Source organism: Rana temporaria, chromosome 9 (genome assembly GCF_905171775.1).
Source record: "Rana temporaria chromosome 9, aRanTem1.1, whole genome shotgun sequence".
NCBI lineage: Eukaryota > Metazoa > Chordata > Amphibia > Anura > Ranidae > Rana > Rana temporaria.
The window spans coordinates 144533370-144554056 of NC_053497.1; the positions used below are offsets into that span (position 1 = coordinate 144533370).

Sequence of the window (20687 nt, forward strand, 5' to 3'; positions counted from 1 at the left end):
GATAGAGAATGTGAACCTTCCTAGCAGGGAAACAAACATCAATAAAAGCCTGACATGAGTTGTAACCCTTCCCCTTTTAAAAAATATTATTTTATTACATTATTCTATATGTAAATTGTATTTATACATTTCATATTTTAGGTTTCTCTAATACCCATATACATATAAATACAAAAGTAAATATATAATATAAATAAATAGAACATTATAAATATATATATATATATATATATATATATATATATATATATATATATATATATATATATATATATATATATACACACACACACACAGTGGGAATCGAAAGTTTGGGCACCCCAGGTAAAAATTAGTATTTATGTGCATAACAAAGCCAAGGAAAGATGGAAAAAATCTCCAAAAGGCATCAAATTACAGGATTAGACATTCTTATAATATTTCAGAAAAAGTTAGATTACACTTTACACTATTTAAAGTGTAAGTTCACCATTACAGAAAATCTTTTGTCCCCGGGTGAATAATGCATAACCCAAACTCCTGCTTTTTTGTAATTCAGTGAGTATTGAGATGGGTCATTCCCCACCCCACAGCTCATATGATCTCATTGGAGTACAAAAAAAGCAGGTGTTTGGGTTAGAGATGGGTTCCAAGGATGCCCAAGCTCATCTGTAGTGATGACATACAGGCCCAGGGAAGGAGCAGCAGCAGGCAGCCTGGAAATCATATGACATTCTGGTGTTAATTCTCTGCCTGATTACTGTTGTGGATAGCTCACTATGTTGAATACATTTTTTTTTTATTGAGTTACTGTGCATTCATATTTTATTGACTGGATCCATGGATTTAGAGCTTGTCATACATGGTGAATATATACATAACCTTGATGGTGGGCTGCCTTTATATGTTTGCACATAGCTCCCAACTGTCCCTGATTTTGAGGGACTGTCCCTGATTTGGAGCAGCGTCCCTCTGTCCTCCTAATTTTGGTCTGATCTATATAGTTTTATATAAAATGTGCTACTTATCTATCACTGTGCTAAACCTTTCATCCATTTTCTAAATTGCTGCATCTGTAAATTCAAAAAGGTAATATAAAGGAATAGTAGTGGTAAAAAAATCACTTGTGGGTTTACCTAATCATTTTTTTTTTTTTTTATAAATCTCATTTAAGAGGGTGTAGCAGGGGGTTAGTCCTATACCTACATACTTTTGCCAATAGGCGTCCCTCATTCTCCATCTCAGAACGTTGGGAGGTATGCATTTGCATCATGTTCAGCTACCTTCAGATTGCAAAAACAATCAATATAATTGGCTAGCATTCACATTTCCACTGATTGCATCAATAGCAAAAACTAGATAGTGTTCACCAATATCTTCCAATTGGTGACTATTTTCTACTCCAAAAGCTGAAAGAAACATAACTAGAGCTGGATCCCCAAACAAAAGAAATCCCACTCTCAGCTACTCATGGACTCTTCAAGGTCACATGATAAAAGCCATCCCTCTCTTTGTGGCGCCATGTTTGTTGCTGGTAATCCTCACCCAGCGTCCGGAGTTGCAATTGTGTTTTTTAATGCTTTTCGTAAGCCAATTGCAAATAGATTCCGCGTTTGAACCCTAACGCTATTCAGAGGTTCAAAATATTCACCTATTTCGAGAAACTAGGGCTGCTTCCCTTTTCAAAGATGGCTGCGGGACCGTCAACAGAGGTGACATTCTACGCCTCTGCCCTACCGACTCGGCGGAGGATCAAACTAGCTTTACATTTGTGTCACACTATTCCTCTCGGCGTTAGGGATGCGTTTTTACCGACTGGAAAGAGAAATAAAAGTAGAACTAGCAGCAGAAAAAACGCGTGACTGACGAGGCGCATCGGTGACGTCATGCTGAGCGCCGACTGGAAGAGCTTCTGGTTGCCGTGGGAACCGTGGATGCGGGCCTGCACGGAGTTTAGCCGGGTTCCTGTGTTGCTGGACCATGCAGTTTGTAGATGAGACGGTGGATGGGGCGGCTGTGGAGTCTGTATGGAGGAAATCCCAGGAGAGCCACTGCGAGTCTGTGAGTGCCCATCGCTCCTCACACACAGGCAGGGCTAGAAATCATGGCCTGCAGGCTGCAGCACCCAGACCTGTCATCATAGCAATACAAAATACTGCCAAGGCTGACTCCAATTACATTCAAAGCACACTCCAGTCATAAGAAAATATCAGTCTATTTCATCTGTAGGTGTATTTCACTGCACTGGGTGGCCACCAGGCTTCTATAGTTCACAGTTCTTCCCCTGACCCCACTGGGGCTTGTGCTGTCCCCATGCCAAGGCTGATTCTTCCAGAATATATCAAATAAACAATTTAATAGCATGCACCCCCTTCACCCTTCCCTCGCACTCTATCTGCATTCCACTTCCCTGTACAGAGTTTTATGTGTGTAATAAATGTGTAGCCCCCCTTATGTTTAGGCAGGGTTGCTTCTAAATTTATATAGTTGGGTGGAGTCAGGTGATTGGGGTTATGTGCCACCTGGACGGCTGTCTTGGTGGACGTGTGTCATGTTGCCCCGGGCTTTGGGCCTATCCTGGGCACATTTGGCTGCATGAGGGCCTATCCAGAAGCAAGAGAGCAGCGCAGGGTTGGGATTGCGGCTTGCAGTCCAACCAGAAGTGACGGTTCTGTCGGCCAGAGAACCTGTCGTGGTCGGAGGTAGAGGGAAAGCTGTCGCCACTAAGGGACCTTCCACCTTATTACCAGGGAGTAGCGAGTAGTTGAAGCAAGTACCAGAGCAGAATTCTCACCAACCGGGGACGATGAAGAATTGGGAAACTTCAGCAGGTGCCAAGTCAGGGACCCAGCCAGCCCAGGTGACACTTGCAGAGGAGGTGTGCCAAGCCAGGGACCGAGCAGGCCAGTGGGGTGACATTTGAGGAGTATCTGGAGTGCCAAACCAGGGACCCAGCAGAGAAGCGGGGGACTGGGAGCTCAGTGGGCTTAGAGTCTACAGGAAGTGACTATAAAAGTAAAGGAGATTGTTAGAATCTGTGTTAGGAACTGTTCTAAGACTATTGCCATAGGAGACATCGCTCCTACACATGCAGATGTGGTGTCTTGCTGGATGCCCTTCCCTGCATGGCTGTCCTGTAGAAGTCTTGGAGTCTGCGAATTGACATTGCAACTTCCTAAGCGTGTCCTTGCCCTAAACCCTCTCTCCCACTCTTCTGTTTGAGAGAAAATAAATCTTTTTGCATTTAAGAAGTCTGGCGCCCATGAATCTACCTTATATTACACCCACCACGCCTTGTAGCCCACTCTATACAGAAGGATGTCAGCTTTTCTTGGCTCTGGAGGTTCTCATTAGACTAAAGGAGGCCTGGGATCTTGCTACATATGTGCACAACCATAGCGTCTGTCAGCCTGTCATTGGACTTGTACTGGCTGGCTGTGATCCCGTGTAAGGATGAGTTCAGACGTGTTCACAACTCCACGTGCCCGCGCCTGCCAGGAAGTTGACCCTCGGCAGCGCTAATCACAGGCAGTGGGACATTTCCCCGATCTGCAGCTGCACAGATCGGGAAATGTCTCACTGCCTGTGATTAGCGCTGCAGAGTGTTAGTTTCCTGGTGGGCATGTGGAGTTGCGAACACTCCTGAGCTCACCCTTAATTTCAGGTAGATATGATTTTGGGCATCCTCCGAACTCATCTCTAGCTAAACCTATTGCTGTGGGGAGGGTCATTCCTCTTTGTAAACAAAGAGGAGGGCTGTGGGGCAGAAATGACCCAGCCCTCAGCTTGTTGAAGGGAAAAAGTTAGCAAGTCCAGGGTTAGTAATGAGCTTAGGCGTGATTGCAGTAGAATTCAAAGAAGCTGTCATCTGTACAGACCGATCATCTGCTTGGGCACACCCTAATCACCCTGTGCTGCGCAGATTGCCCCTGCTGCTTGGCTGCAGAGAAAGAGACTGGGATATCTCTGTCCTCAGTCCCTTTCTCTGTCTCAAAAGTGGGACATCAGAGGTCTGTTTAGACCCCTGATATTTCACCAAAGCCCACCAATGGGGCTCCTAAAAAAATTGTAAAAAAATAATCAAAAAATATAAACAACATATATTAAAAAAAGCTGTTCTTACAGTCATTTGAGCTTTTATTTCTGCCTATAAAAGCTTAAAGAAGCTTGGTCTTTTTTTTGTGCTCTCAAGTTTTTATTGAGCTCTTTCAAACTTTCTTGAGCATAAGTGTTTTTTTTCTCCACAAACCCTCTTGGATATTATTTTCCTAACCACTGTATAAACAAAACAAAAAGCTGGACCAAACAATTTAGCCGGTCTTTGAGCTTTTTTGAGCTCTTTGGGACACTAACTCCACTCAAAAATGTGAGTTTGGTGGGGGTTTTTTTCTGCTTGTAGGAACATATGCCTGAAAAAGCCCTAGTGTGCATGGACACATTGACTAACATGGAGGGGAGTTTCCAGGCAGAAAAAATAAGAGCTCAAAAGCCTGTAGGAGTTGCTTCTTTGAGCTCTTTTGAGTTGCAGTGTGCATGAGCCCTTAAAGTGTTAATAAACCCACAACAGTAAAATCATTTTGTATATACAGTAAAGGCTTGTTATACTCAATGTGGAACCTAAGGGGTTAATCCTCTGCATTGGGGGAAAAAAGGCTGGTTGATTCTGTCTTCTCTGATTCTCCCCTTCTTCCACAGTCCCCAATCCATCTCCTGATAGAACAGAGCCTTGGGGACAAGATACACATGCTCAGTTTGATGTGTGTTGCTATAGGTTCTTTCTTTCTTGGGAGGGAGCATGTGATCAGCACAGGGCCAACCAGCACTGTCCAGACAGAGGGTCAGGGGTCATGCAGCCTCATAGGAATCACAGGAGAATAAAAGTTCCTCCTACAAGCTTTACCAGACACCTATATAAGTCACAAGACTGCTATATACTGCTGATGAGAAAAGGTATTTAGCAGTTTATATTTACTAAAACTACTGCATTTCCATGTTCAGTATACTGTGGGAGACCAGATATAGTAAATGAAGGCTCCTGAGTTTAGTAAGGGCTCTTTCACACAGGCTTGTCCATGTACGGACTCAGCTTTGCTCAGCAGCGACCGATCCGCCGATCCCCGCTGAGCAGGTGGATAATAGGTCAGTCTCCGCTCACTGTGCCGATATGGACCTGTCAAAGCCCCGCTGTCCTTTGTCTTCAGCATGTCTTCATTAAGGATGAGATCAAGCGTGTTCGCAGCTCCACGTGCCCACGCTCGCCAGGAAGCTGACACTCCGCAGCGCTTATCACAGGCAGTGAGACATTTCCCTATCTGTGCAGCTGCGGATCAGGAAATGTCTCACTGCCTGTGATTAGCGCTGCGGAGTGTCAGCTTCCTGGCGAGCGTGGGCACGTGGAGCTGCGAACACTCCTGAGCTATCCCTTAATTTCGGGTAGAGATGAGCTTGGGCGTCCTCCGAACTCATCTCTAGCTAAACCTATTGCTGTGGGGAGGGTCATTCCTCTTTGTAAACAAAGAGGAGGGCTGTGGGGCAAAAAAGACCCAGCCCTCAGCTTGTTGAAGGGAAAAAAAGTTAGCAAGTCTAGGGTTAGTAACGAGCTTATGCGTGATTGCAGTAGAATTAAAACACACAAGTGTCAGCTTCCTGCATGGGTGCAGGCACGTGAAGTTGTGAACACACCTGAGCTCATCCTTAGTCTTGATTTGTGTGCACATTTGTGCCCTCTGTCTGTCTTTGCATCTCTGTGCACTGCAGCTGTGGTGGATTTACCAAAGGTAAATAAGCTGTTGACTTTGCAGGAGTATTTTCTCTTAAAGTGGAACGTTAGTCAGAAAATTAAGTCCTAGATCAATTCAGGCTGGTCCTTTTTGCAGATTGTTATTTAAAACATTAAAAATAAGTGTCTATACTGTTTAAAATCCAATAATACACCGTCACTCCCTGCTCTGCACATGCTCAGTTGCTCGGTACTGTGCCACTACAGGCCGATCAGCTGACAGCTTTAAGATTTACTGTTGGTGAAGGGGGACGAAAGCAACAGGAATGACACAGACTATGCTGGGGAACCACAGATTAGGGAGTGGGAAATGAAATGCAAGAGCGGTGACCAGATAAACTCTGCTGCCAGGGAGACCCAAAAATCTAAACTTGCAATGATAGTGTCTTATCTTATCACCCAATTTCTCCTTTCTTTCTCATCCACATCCTGTAAGCTTTAGCACTGTAAAGCTTCTGTCAGCTTTCCTCTCTAGCTGAGCCAAGACATACAATCAAAGCTGGAAATGTAAACATTTTATTGAAGAAAGTGACATATAGTTCTTGCAATGTAAACAGCCTCTAGTAAATAAACCCCTGTTGCCCCTATGTGGAGGCAGCCATATTAGTAGAGGCAGGGTTTTTCCCTTTCACATAATCATTTTGTGACTTGATTAAAGCATGCCTCCTTCTATTTTATAGAAAAGCTGTCAGACACGGCCCATTGCCACTGAAGAGTTATCCATACAAGTGGGCACAGTCTCTGAGGCTGGAACTCAGACTGAATGGAAACATGACCAGAGAGCATTGGATATTGACCTTGGGCCACTTCTAGATTACCCAGATGTGGGAGCTTTTCTCAAACGTGTGGAAGAAGATATGATCAGAGAACTAAAGAAAAACTGGAGAAGCCACGCATTTGATGGCTATGAAGTGACCTGGGAAGAGCCAAATTCACAGGTAAGATAAATCGTAATTCTGGAACAGATCCATCTCTGCAGTGCATTTGAATTTTGCAGCCAATACAGCAAACTGCCCACTCCAAGCTCTTAAGACACTTTTCTTTGTGTGGGCAATATTAGTTCCTAAAGCGGAACTCCAGACAAACTGGTAAATACATAAATGCACCGCTGGCAGATAGCAAACATTGGTGACTTCATTCGTGTCTTTTGCTTTGAGAGCAATATACCTCAATGATACCAACCTGCACCCTACCTGTAATTTAACAAAAAAGAGAAGAAAATGAATAAAGCCTCCTTAACACTTTTGATCGGGTAATTTTTGGTGAAACGTGTTAAAGCAGAGGTCCAGCGAAAAAAAAAAATACTAAAAGCCAGCAGCTACAAATACTGCAGCTGTTGGCATTTAATAAATGGACACTTAACCTGTCCAGCACGCTCGCAATGTCAGAAAATGGCACAATGGCAGGGAAGGCGTCCAGTGCACCCCCTCACCACATATCCAACAGTACAAACAAATGGCAACTGTCCCAACCTATACCTGGCCTTAGCAGTAAGGAGCACATGGAAGGGTGATACATGTTAACAAAAAACAAATAACATTCCCAGCTTAACTTACCAGCCCCCCTGCAACAAACTGTATTTTTCCTTTTTTCTTTGTTTCGTTGTTGTTTGACATGCATCGCCCTTCCATATGTTCCTTGCTGTTAAAGTGGAGTTCCATCCAAAAATGGAACTTCCACTTTTTGGAATCCTCTCCCGCTCCGGTGTCACATTTGCCACCTTTTGCAGGGGGGGAGGAGGGAGCAGATACCTGTGTAATAAAGGTATTTGCTCCTACTTCCTGGCATAGATCACTGCGGTGATCGCGGTGACCTACGTCATGTCTGGCGCCTACACTGTCCTCCCCCGCTGCCTTCTGGGAAATGCACAGGTGCCAGAAGACAGCAGGGACCAGTAAGGATGTGCAGCGCGACTCGCGCATGCGCAGCAGGGAAGTGAAGCAGCAAGGCTTCACTTCCTGATTCCCTCACCGAGGATGGCGGCGGGGTCAGCCGAGAGCCGATCGATTGATCGGCTTCAGCTTCCGACATCGCGGGCACCCTGGACAGGTAAGTGTCCATTGTTTTAAAAGTCAGCAGCTGCAGTATTTGTAGCTGCTGGCCTTTAATATTTTTGTTTTTTAGGCGGAACTCCGCTTTAATGGCAGTTATAGATTGGGGAAGTTGCGTTTTTTTGTGCTGTGTTTTCTTGTCCTGCATCTGTCTCACACAGAGCATTTTGAACAATAATTAAATAAATCTAGTTGTAGAATTAAAGTAGAACTAAAGACAAAGCTTTTTTTTAGTTTTGGATATAGTGGAGAGGTATCTTAACACCTGTCAGATTTGTTTTACTGCCTGTGGCCCTGTTAGGGAGAGTCACCCTTTCTCTTTGCCCTGTTTACCATTATCACTGAACATAGCCTCAGAACAGTAATAGAGGAGACCTCTTCCAATGGGAACAATAGTTCCTAATGGTTCTGGTGACAACCAGGGATTCCTTCACTTTGGAGAAATTTCCCCTCACTTCCTGTTTTGGCTATTGGACAGGAAGTGAAGGTAACACAATGGGACACAGATGGCCAAAAAAACAACAACAACTTAACAATAGTTGGGGTTATGACCCTCCCTTACTCTAGCCAAAATGAATAAAAAATAAGTTTTGCTTTTAGTTATACTTTTGTTTTATTTTGTGTTTGTGTCTGCCTGAGTGTTCCAGTTATGGTCTCTGAAGTTTCATTCTGCTCTCATTCATTTATATTTAGGTGTCCTGCTTGCACAGCTTGCAGTATTTGGAGGCTGCAGCTAAACATCTTGAAGTTACTAGCGTCTCATGGAACTCAACTGGATCAGTTATTGGCTGTTCTTATGGAAGGTAGGTGAATGGTTGGTGGAACCAGAATCCTGTATGTATACAGCCACTGACTGAAGCCGCGTACGCACGATCAGTCTATCCGATGAGAACGGACCGATGGACCGTTTTCATCGGTTAACCGATGAAGCTGACTGATGGGTCCGTCGCGCCTACACACCATTGGTTAAAAAAACGATCGTGTCAGAACGCGGTGACGTAAAACACAACGACGTGCTGAAAAAAATGAAGTTCAATGCTTCCCAGCATGCGTCGACTTGATTCTGAGCATGCATGGATTTTTAACTGATGGTTGTGCCTACTAACGATCGTTTTTTTTCCCATCGGTTAGGAATCCATCGGTTAAATTTAAAGCGAGGGACCACCCGAAATTTTTTTTTTAACATTAGATTGAGGCTAATTACGGGAAACAGAATCGGGTGTTTTTTTTTTAGAGTTGAAAATATGTTTATTAGAATTTTAACATGTTATACATGAACAGCATGAGGTGTCACAATTAGGATACAGTCATAAATAGGTAGTGGTAGAGAGTCAGCCCAATGGCTATCGCCCACAGCAGGACTCCCACCAGCATATAACACAACAGGAACAATTATGACAAGAACCCGAAACAAAAATTGTGAGCGGCCAAAATGGCCTCTTAGTAGGTGACAACCTTACAACCAGAGTCTCCAGGAAGGAAACAATAAAATCAAAAGAAAAAAAAAAAAAAAAAATGACACAGAAGACAAAAAAAGAACCAAGGCCGAAAACCAAAAAAAAAAAAAAAATTAGGAATAAAAATGGGGGGGGGGGGGGGGGGGGGTAAGAATCAGGGGCCAGAGTCAGAGAAGTGGAGCCAGACGAGCCATAGCGATGTATACTTATTAAAGGTGTCGTTGTCAAGAGCCAGCATCTCCTCCATTCTCATGGTATCGTTCATAATAGAGACCCAGCGTGACAATGGAGGAGTTGCGGTCGACTTCCAGTAGGAGGGTATGAGCTGTCTTGCTGAAGACATGAAGAAACGGAGGAGACTCCGTCTCTGCGATGGAACAGAACCAGGCAGGATAGAGAGAAGAGCAATTTTAGGTGAGGGAACCAGTGATTTATCGTAGACTTTGTTGTAACATTCAAATACCTGAGTCCAGAAGGGGCGGATCCTCTCACAATCCCACCAGACATGTAGATAAGTCCCCACAGCAGTGGAACATCGCCAACAGGATGCCGGGGTGGACGGAAATATTTTGTGCAACACGGAGGGAACCCTGTACCATCTTGATAGAATCTTGTAGTTTTTTTCCTGTGCGTAGCAGGAGATCGTGGACTTGTGAGTGAAGTAAAACGAAGTCTGCCAGTCTGCCTGCCGGATGTCCTCCCCCAGATCTGCAGACCACATCCTAGTGTAAGAGGGTAACTCGGTGTGGGTGAGTGTTTGCAGTAGGTTATATATGGCCGAGAGTAGGTGCCTGGGCGTCTCCGAGAGGGAACACAGTCGTTCAAACTCCGTGGGAGGGCGGTGTACCTGAGAGGAGGAATGTAAGTGCTTTGTAAGTGTGGACAAGTGTAGTGTAGTGAGCCAATCATGAGCGCCTGCCGGGGTCGCTGGCGACCCCAGCGTAGGATGCACAAAGGAGCGTGCCTGGGGCCATTCAGTCCTTTTGAAGGGGCCCAACGAAGATACACCAAATCCTTGGGGGAAGGAGGGATTGTCGAATAGGGAAGATAACGGAGAGGGGTCGGAGGACAGTAGGGAACATAACCCCCTGTTGTACCATAGTCTGAGAGAAGCCAGAGTAAGCGGGGAGGGGGGAGGTATGTGTGTCAGTTCAGTTCTATATCCCCATAGGAGTGCTCGCAGGTCAACGTGAGACAAGTCTTGCTCTAGGGCGACGGAGGCCTTCAAGAAAGGACGCGGAAACCACTCCAAGACACGCGCAATGTGCGCAGCCTTGTAGTAGGTCTCAAAGTCAGGGATGCCAGCTCCGCCCCGCAGCTTTGGGCGGGTGAGCACATTGTACTTCACTCTAGAGAGCCCCCGCCGCCACAGGAATCTGATGGCGAGGGAGCGTAAGGAGTTGAAGAAGGACTTGGGGATTAAGACGGGAACCGTTTGAAGGAGATACAGGAGTTTGGGTAGAGTGTCCATCTTCAGGGTGTTGATCCTCCCGAACCACGGCAGGGAAGTCCCCCCCCACTCCTCCAAGTCCTTCCGCAAGCGTGAAAGCAGGGGAACATAGTTCGAAGAAAAAAGGTTGGAAAGATTAGAAGGAATAAGGACGCCAAGGTATGAGATTCCCCTCGTTTGCCATTTAAAAGAAAAATTGGCTTTGAGCCTAGTCATCGTAGCGGCAGGGAGGGAGACGTTGAGAGCCTCAGTCTTGGACAGATTGAGTTTGAAGTTGCTAAATGTGCCAAAACGACGAAATTCCGCAAAGAGGGATGGCAGGGAGATATGGGGGTCCTGTAGGTATACCAAAAGGTCATCAGCATAGAGGGATAGTTTGTAATGGGAGGAAGGCGTTTGGATACCGCGAATGGAGACATTTTGTCTGATGGCGCAAGCTAAGTGTTCTATTACAATGACAAATAAGAGTGGGGATAGTGGGCAGCCCTGCCGGGTACCATTGGAGATGTCAAAGGGCGCAGAGGTAGAACCATCCACCAATGTTTTTTTTTTTAAATCAATGCAGTACTTACCGTTTTAGAGATAGATGTTCTCCGCCGCTTCCGGGTATGGTCTTCGGGACTGGGCGTTCCTATTTGATTGACAGCCTTCCGACGGTCGCATACAGCGCGTCACGAGTTGCCGAACGTCGGTGCGGCTCTATACGGCGCCTGCGCACCGACGTTCGGCTACTTTCGGAAACTGGTGACGCGCTGTATGCGACGGTCGGAAGGCTGTCAATCAAATAGGAACGCCCAGTCCCGCAGCCCATACCCGGAAGCCACGGAGAACATCTATCTCTAAAACGGTAAGTACTGCATTGATTTTAAACAAAACACCCGATTCTGCTTCCCGTAATTAGCCTCAATCTAATGTTAAAAATGTTTTTTTTTTTTGGGTGAACCCCCGCTTTAAAGCAAGTTGGCTTTTTTTTAACCGATGGTTAAATAACCTATGGGGCCTACACACGATCGGTTTTGACCGATGAAAACAGTCCATCAGACCGTTGTCCTCTATTTAACCTATCGTGTGTCCACGAGGCCTGAGAGTTCCTCATGTGGCATGACTGATGACACTGAATATTATTGGAATCATGAGTTTATATATTCCATTTGGCTTTCTTTTAAAGACTTTTTACCTGTAAAAAATATCAAAGTGACAGGAAAACCTAATGGAATACACTTACCTTATTTTTTGGAATACCACAAGCCATTTGTTATGAGTTTCAGGAAAATATCCCAGCATTTATATCCACAGAGGTGGTGCCGTCACCTTGATCCAACCACCATAGGTGTTAAACATGTAGAATCACCCTGTTCCAGTTACATAATCCCATCCTTCCCAGGTATGGTTGTTCCAGTTTGTTCCATGTAGATTTTTTCATGCCTGAGCACCTCCTTTCAACTTGAACCAACCAGAGAGTTAGGCCTGTACATTGTTTAGTAGAGCTCTGACCATTACCATCCTTCCAGCAGACAAGAGGAGATGCTCAGTGGTCATGAATACATCTGATTACTCATTCTCAGTGAGGCCAACACTAATAAGGCACTAAAGAGGGACCTCACTAGATGTTAGAAGAAAAAGGTAACAGACTGTTTACAACTGCTTTAAAAGGTAAAAGCCATTGGTCGAACCTATACCAAACTCTCTATGCCAAGGAAGCTCCTTCACGACTGCACGGACTCCCTAAGGCAGCCCATAGATAATTTAATTTTCTTTCCATGGGTGGAAGGAAAGAAAATTGCTTGATTCCCCCATCAACACAGTCAGTGCTAATGGAGTAATGCCTCCCGCAGCGCTATTGTGTTCTGCTAGCAGTGCGCTGGGTGCCTTTCGAACCGACAGAGCACAATGATTACTGCTAGCGGGCCGGCTATAGCCAAAAAAGTCCAACAGGCTGATTGTACCCTTAGTCGATCAGTGGATCAACTTGGGTACAATCAGCCTGCCCGTACATGAATTAAAATTCATCCAGTCCCTGCTGAACCAGCCAAATTTGGATCCATGTATGGTCGACTTAAAGCGGTAGTAAATCGCCATGTTTTTTTTTTTTGACACCTGTAAGGCAAAGTTATAATGTGCTAGTATGCATCACATACTAGCACAGTATGTGAAACTTGCCTTAAAAAGAAACCCTCCAGTGGGGCGCGGTCACCGATGACAGGGCTTCCATCTTCACACAGTCTTCCTCCTAGGTTGGCGGGCTCCGGTTCTTTGCTTGGACAAGCCATGATGACGTCACTCATGCGCGTGGGAGCCGCTGTTCACGGCACAGGGCTCAGAAGTAGCGGCACAGTATGCCATCCCTTCAGAGTGCATGTGCTGGTGATGTCACTGGCAGCTTCACAAGTAACTATCTGCTAAACGGTGCACTATAGGCTTACCTATAGGTAAAAATCGTCCATGGGAGTTTTCTCCCACTTTAAGATACACAAGAAGGGTGTCCCCAAAGACCAATTGTCATCAGCTTACTACTACTAGATATGTATAACCATTTTTTTTAATTAGCTTTGAATAGGGTACAGAAGGGTTAGTCTTTGGTCTTGGTCCATTTTACTTGGTCCATCAGAAAGTGATGGAAATTCTATAATGTTACAGTTGTCACCAGAGCAAGGGGAAATCTTGCAGTATGGATACCTGTTCCAGTGACTTATGATTAAGATTTTATGATTTATTTTCCATTCCTGCAAGACAGGAAGTGAGGGGATTACCCCCCCCCCCCCATTAGAACACAGACTGAAAACATATACTAACAGGGTTTTTTAACCCTTCTCTACTATCCAAAACAGAATAAAGAGAGAGGTTTTGGCTATACATACAGTTTAACAACATATAGCTGCTGTGGTAGATCTCGCCTATATCAGCTGGTATCGCTGCTCTTGCCATGTGATGTAATAAAACCAGATGGCAAAGGCGTTAACAGTAATTTGCCTATCTTTTTTTGTATTAACTCTGAGCTGCATGCTGGCAGTCAATGTAAGTGGATGGATACATACTATCTGTGAGGACTGAGGCCGGGTTCATACTAGTACGACAAACGCTCCGACATTGGGAGCTCATGTCACATGACGTGTGAAAATCAATGTTTCCCTATGGGAGCCATCTTAACTGGTCCGACACAAGTTTGTCCGACTTTGAAAATGCTCCCTGCACTACTTTGGTCCGACTTTGATCCTACTTCAGCCCATTGAATATCACTGAAGTCGGATCAAAGTCTTGCATGATCCGACTTTGATATGCGACTTGTGCTCTGATGATCTTGAGGGGGAACTCCACGCCAAATTTTAAATAAAAAACTGGCATGGGTTCCCCCTCCAAGAGCATACAGGCCCTTCGGTCTGGTATAGATTTTAAGGGGTACCCCCAACGCCAAAAAAAAACGGTGTGGGGGTCCCTCAAAATCCATAAAAGACCCGTATCCAAGCACGCAGCCAGGCTGGTCAGGAAAGGAGGTGGCGTCGAGCGAGTGCCCCCCCCCCCTGAACCATACTAGGCTGCATGTCCTCAACATGGGGGTGGGTGCTTTGGGGCAGGGGGCTCTTGCTCGTCCCCACCCCCTTTCCTGAATGGCTGGGCTGCGTGCTCGTATAAGGGTCTGGTATGGACTTTATGGCATAGGCGGTTCCCCTTAAAATCTATACCAGACCAAAGGGCCTGGTATTGTCGGGGATCGAAGTTGGACGCATGTCAGACTTGAAGTCGCACGGCTAAGTCGGATCCAAAGTAGTATGACTATTGTGTCGTACCAGTGTGAACCCAGCCTTGGTTGCATGGCCTGGTGCAGAGCCTGTGAATCCAGGGCAGTGTACCTGTCCCTATGTTCATATCAAACTGCGCTGTGCGGGTAAGTCCTTACAGCTCCTACAAATCTATTCACTTAACAGCTGCCTGCATGTAGCTCAGCGCTAGTACAAAAAATAAATAAACAGATCTTTATGCTGTATGGGACTGAGCACCTGTAAATGAACCCTAAAACTCAGTCTCTTTTTAAAATGGCATCATTCACATCTCTTTGAGTATACTAATGAGGAAAGTTTCTATCTTAACAACTTTACTACTATGTGACCACAGTACTTCCACATGTTAATGGAAGGTCAGTCAGGATTAAAAAATATTGATAAGCACATTGATTTGTATATGTTCCTTTCACCTACAGAGTGAAGTCCTAAGTATTTATTACCGGTATGTATGTTTTGTATGTTAAATCTTTGCCTCATTTTTCCCTTTTGACGGCTAGGTTAGCAGATGGAGATTGGAGCACGGAAAAGTCCTATGTGTGTACGTGGAATCTGGACCGCCGTGGCTTCAACCCTAACCACCCCGATGTGGTTCTAGAAGTGTCTAGTTCTGCTATGTGTTTAGCATTTCACCCCTCTCGTCCATCCATTATAGCGGGTGAGTCTGACCATTTGTGCCTGTTTAATTTTGCTGATTCCTATATTGGTTGACAGAGGTTTGTTCATTTGGAAGCACTGTCAAACTATTAAAGTACATCAGTTAGGATTAAGTTGCCAAACTTGGACCAAGCCTTTAAAAGAAGGCACATTGGTACTGTAAATTCAGCCAAACTTTGGAGTTGGAACCTTTGTATCTTGTTTGGGTAGATTGTCTCCTAAACGTGTCCCCAGCAGGGACGCAGACAGCAATAAAAGCCTGAGCAGGTCTCTAATGCCTCATACACACGACCAGTTTTCCCATCTGGAAAATTGCCATGACAGCTTTTGGCCGGGAAAACTGGCCATGTGTATGCTCCATGGCAGTGTTCCCGACAGGAAAACCGCCGGGAATCCTGGCAGGGAAAATTAGAACATGTTCTCTTTTTTCCTGCCGCGATTCCTGTCGGTCTTTTTCCCCGGCAGTTTCCCTATGGGAAACACTGCGGTGCAGCATACTCAGAGGGAAAACCTCTGGAGTGTACAGGGGGAAAATTACCGAGCATGTTCTCGGTTTTCCCCCCTGGATTCCCGGCGGACTTTTTACCACCGGGAATCCCGGTTGTGTGTACAGGGCTTGACCCTTCTTCACTCTGAAGAATTAAGGGATTTTCCTTACTTCCTGTCCCCTATTCAGTGGATGCTTTTCTGTGTGCCTGGGGAACTCCCGAATACTCAAAACTTGTGAATGTCACCTGCTAACTAGCAATCTAGTAGAAGTACGTCAGCAGCCAAAAGCTTTGATTTCATTGAATTACTAAATAGCAGTGCTCCATTTCAGCACAGTGGTGAAGCCCCATGGTGAGCATGTACCAGGGATCTAGGGATACCCCTGGGGCAGAGAAGATGACTTGCAGAAGCATGGAGGCCAGACAATAAACATTTTTAGAAGGTGAGGTCAACACTGTCAGTATATTTATTTTATGTCCTACAGAGTTTCGGACAATAAAGACAAATTCCAGCAAGAACCCAGTCCCAGTCCCATACTGATCTGTCCAAGATCTCATGAGATCTCAGGGTCTCCTTAGCAGCACACAGCCTCCTGTCAGAATCCTAACCATTTGGCCCACACATTTGTGCCTCAGTCTCCATTCAATTGTGGAGTTTGACGGGGAGTGGGGCTGAGAACAGAGGGATTACTAAAGGTTTTTGTCTGGACTGAAAATAGATCTAATGAACAGTAAGATCTATGCACTGAGAACTTTACACACCTCCTGGCAAATTTAAAAACAGCAGTAAATGCAGTGGTGTATGTATTAAAAGCACATTTGTGATGTCAGGCACTGATGTGGACCAGAAGGCCTGGCTCAGTCTCCTCTCAAATTCATCCCAAAGGTGTTCTATTGGGTTTAGATCAGGACTCTGTACTGGCCAGTCAAGTTTCTCCACCCCAAACTCGCTCATTCATGTCTTTATGGACCTTGCTTTGTGCACTGGTCCAAATCATTTGGTGGAGGGGGATTATGGTGTGTTTTTTAGGGGTTGTGCTTGGCCCCTTAGTTCCAGTGAAGGGAACTCTAAAAGCATCAGAATACCAAGACATTTTGGACAATTTCGTGCTCCCAACTTTGTGGGAACAGTTTGGAGATGGCCCCTTCCTGTTCCAACATGACTGCGCACAAAGTGCACAAATCAAGGTCCATAAAGACATGGATGAGCGAGTTTGGTGTGGAGAAACTTGACTGTCCTGACCTCAACCGATAGAACACCTTTTGGATGAATTAGAGTGGAGACTGCGAATCAGGCCTTCTCATCCAATATCACTGCCTGACCGCACAAATGCGCATCTGGAAGAATGGTGAAAATCTTCCCATAGACACACTAAACCTTGTGGACAGCCTTCCCAGAAGAGTTGAAGCTGAACCTGCAAAGGATGGGCCAACTCCATATTGAACCCTACCGGGATGCCATTAAAGTTCATGTGCGTGTAAAGGCAGGTGTCCCACCAATACTTTTGGTAATTTAGTGTATATGTATAATAGAATACCCCCAGTGGGGGTGTGGCTTTTAGGGCAATTTGAGAAAATCACAGAATTGTTTAGAAAAATTGTTACATAAATTTATTAGAATAATTGTTAAAATCTATGGGAACACATTACACCATAAAGGGCCAGATTCTCGTAGGTGCGCGCATCTTTGTGCGGGCCTAACGTAACCTTTTTACGTTACGCCTCCGCAACTTAGATGGGCAAGTGCTGTATTCTCAAAGCACTTGCTCCGTAAGTTGCGGCGGCGTAGCGTAAATCGGCCGGCGTAAGCCCGCCTAATTCAAATGTGGGACAGGGGGGCGTGTTTTATGTTAATCTTCTGTGACCCGACGTGATTGACGTTTTTCACGAACGGCACATGCGCCGTCCGTGGAAATCTCCCAGTGTGCATCGCTCCTAATACGCAGCAAGGACGTATTGCTTTTGACGTGGACGTAAATTACGTCCAGCCCCATTCATGGACGAGTTACGCAAACTAAGCAAAATTTTCAAATTTCGTCGCGGGAACGACGGCCATACTTAACATTGGTACGCCGAACTTACGCCACCATATAGCAGGGGTAACTTTATGCTGGGAAAAGCCTAACGTAAACGGCGTAAATGTACTGCGTCGCCTGGGCGTACGTTTGTGAATTCGCGTATCTTGCTGATTTACATATTTCGACGCGTAAATCAGCATACACGCCCCTAGCAGTCAGCGTAAAAATGCAGTTACGATCCGACGGCGTAAGAGACTTACGTCTGTCGGATCTAAGGGAAATCTATGCGTAACTGATTCTAAGAATCAGGCGCATAGATACGACGGTGCGACTCAGAGATACGACGGCGTATCTGGAGATACGTCGTCGTATCTCTTTTGAGAATCTGGCCAATAGTGTCCACAAGGAACAATAAAAACAATGCAGTTGATACAGTTCGCAGATGTAGGTCTCCTTTTTCTTAGGCCCAACGAGTTTTCAGGATAGCAATCCCTTTATCAGGGACACTTCTTTCTTTGAGAGGAGATCAATAAAAGAAAGGACAGTCTATAACAGAACATAAAAATCAATTGAGTATGTAAAAAATAGTCAGGAAAGAGCATCATTGAGGTCAGAAAGAGGGAGTTGCTCACCAGTTAGCCAATACTGAATAATGAATGCTGCCAGGATCCCCATGTTTTTTTGACAAGAGAAAAAGGGGGATAATCTAATCCATACCAAGCATGTAATGGTCCTACAATTGGATGGATGTCTTCAAATTTTTTATTTTCTCCAACCAGTTTATGGAATCTACTTATTTGGGGTGTTGGCAACCATTTAGTCGATCCAGTTGAAACTCTCTTCTCTAAAATTATAGGGCCAGATTCACAAAGCACTTACGCCGGCGTAAAATGCGCCGTGCGTATCAATGCGCCGTATCCTCAAAATTAGATACGCCTGAAAACCATTTTTTTCCGTCCGACGTAAAACGATTACACCGGTGCATCTTGGAGCGCAAAATACGCTAGACGCACCATTGTTTTGCTAGGCAAAGATGCAAATTAGGGAGATACGACGATCCACAAAAGTACGCTTGTGCAGCGCAGGCTACGCCGTGTGCGCATCTGCTGTTTTCCCGGCGGAAAGTTACACCTTATAAAAGCTGCCTTAAAGTGGTTGTAAACCCTTATTTGTCACTTTTACCTACAGGTAAGCCTATAATACGGCTCACCTGTAGGTATCAAGAATATCTCCTAAACCTGTATGGTTTAGGAGATATTCCCCCCGCAATGCGCCGCTGATTGCAGCAGCGCATGTGCAGGGGGGATCCTCGGCTAAAGGACCGGCAGCCGCCGGACCTTGCCGAATTTAAATCTCCCGCGCGCACGCGCGGGAGTGACGTAATCGCCGCTCCAGCCAATCACAGCGATGGAGCGGCGATACCCGGAAGACACGCCGGAGCAAGATGACATCTCGCTCGGCGTGAACCAGGTAAGTGTTCCTCACCTCGTTCCGAGGTAAGTATTTCATAATCAGCCAGTATGCGGTGCATACTGGCTGATTATGCCTTTTGCCTTGCAGGTTTAAAAAAAAAAAAAAAAAAAGTTTATGCGGTTTACAACCGCTTTAACTTTACACCAGACGTGTGCAGGTCAGCTAAAGCAACACCGTTAGGGAGGAGCTGAGCACACACACTTGCAGGACAACAATCTGTATGCCAACATGCCAGGGGCATCCATGCTCATAGCTATACTAGTGACTTTAGAGGCACGCAGAAGGAGGAGGGAACAGAGGAGGAGGGCACAGGAGAGGATATACCGCACACGCCTAGATGTCTTTGGCATGCCTGCTTCTGAGGTGTATCGCACCTTCAGATTCACCCCTGAAGCCATCATGGAATTAACCACAACCCTGCAGGATGACATCACCAGCCCAACACACACCGCTCACATGCACTGGAGCCACTGGTCAAGGTCATAGCAACACTCCATTTCCTTGCCACTGGCTCTTTTCAGCGCACAAGTGGAGTGGTGGCTGGGATGTCACAATCCTCCATTTGCAGATGTGTGCACCAGGTTGTCCCTGCAATCCTGAGACGCATGGCCAACCAAATCATCAAACCCACCCAGGAGGACCTGCGGATGAAGACAATGACAGATTTCTATAGAATTGCCAGGTTCCCACGCACCGTGGGGGCCATTGATTGCACACATGTGGCACTACATCCCCCCCATGAGACAGAGCACATGTACCGCAATCGGAAGCATTGGCATTCCATCAATGTACAGGTGATAGTTGATGCCCAATACCTCATATGACACGTCCGTGCCAAACACCCAGGATCCAGCCATGACAGCTTCATATACCGTCAAAGCAACATCCCAAGAGAATTTGAACAGAACATGTATGGGGACAGCTGGCTGGTTGGTGAGTGACATGGGTGTCAGGCATGACTGTCCCCCCCATGATGCAGACATCACGAGGGGCACATGCATGACTAACATCCTCCTGTCTTTTCCCTTTCAGGTGACTCTGCATATGCACTTGGACCCCATCTCATGACTCCATTCCGGAACCCCCAAACCCCAGGAGAGGAAAACTACAATGCTGCACACATACGTACCCGTGCAGTGGTGGAATGCACCTTTGGCCTCCTGAAGTCCAGTTTCCGATGCCTGGATAAGTCTGGGGGTACCCTGTTGTATTCCCCAAACTTTGTGTGTCAGATAATCGGTGCATGTTACATGCTGCACAGCTTCGCAGTGAGAAGGGGCCTGGAGATTGACATATGTGAGGACCTGACCCCCGAACCAGACATTCCCCCCCTGACCAACTTTACACGGTCTACTGAGGGAAGAGCAGCCAGGAGACGCCTCGCAGAAGGCATCCTTGCACAGTAAACACACACATTAATCATGGCACAATGAGAATGCATGCATGCACACCACTGTGGTCCCTAGCACACACACCCCACATCCACATCGAATTGGATTAGACCGAAGTACACCGCACGGTACTAGGGAGCAGCAACGCCCCGCCAAGGCTCCAATTAT

The 20687-nt window shown here is 45.8% G+C and overlaps 1 protein-coding gene across 1 annotated transcript in view; it reads left to right on the forward strand.

Annotated features, from left to right (window-relative positions):
* Window positions 1-1747: 1747 nt before the first annotated feature.
* DYNC2I2 (dynein 2 intermediate chain 2) overlaps window positions 1748-20687 on the forward strand; it is a 34890-nt gene continuing 15950 nt past the window's right edge. The window contains exons 1-4 of the mRNA XM_040324733.1: window positions 1748-2040; window positions 6439-6696; window positions 8503-8612; window positions 14993-15150. Coding sequence (XP_040180667.1) covers window positions 1960-2040; window positions 6439-6696; window positions 8503-8612; window positions 14993-15150 — 607 coding nt within the window. The 5' untranslated portion in view covers window positions 1748-1959. The remainder of the gene's footprint in view (window positions 2041-6438; window positions 6697-8502; window positions 8613-14992; window positions 15151-20687) is intronic.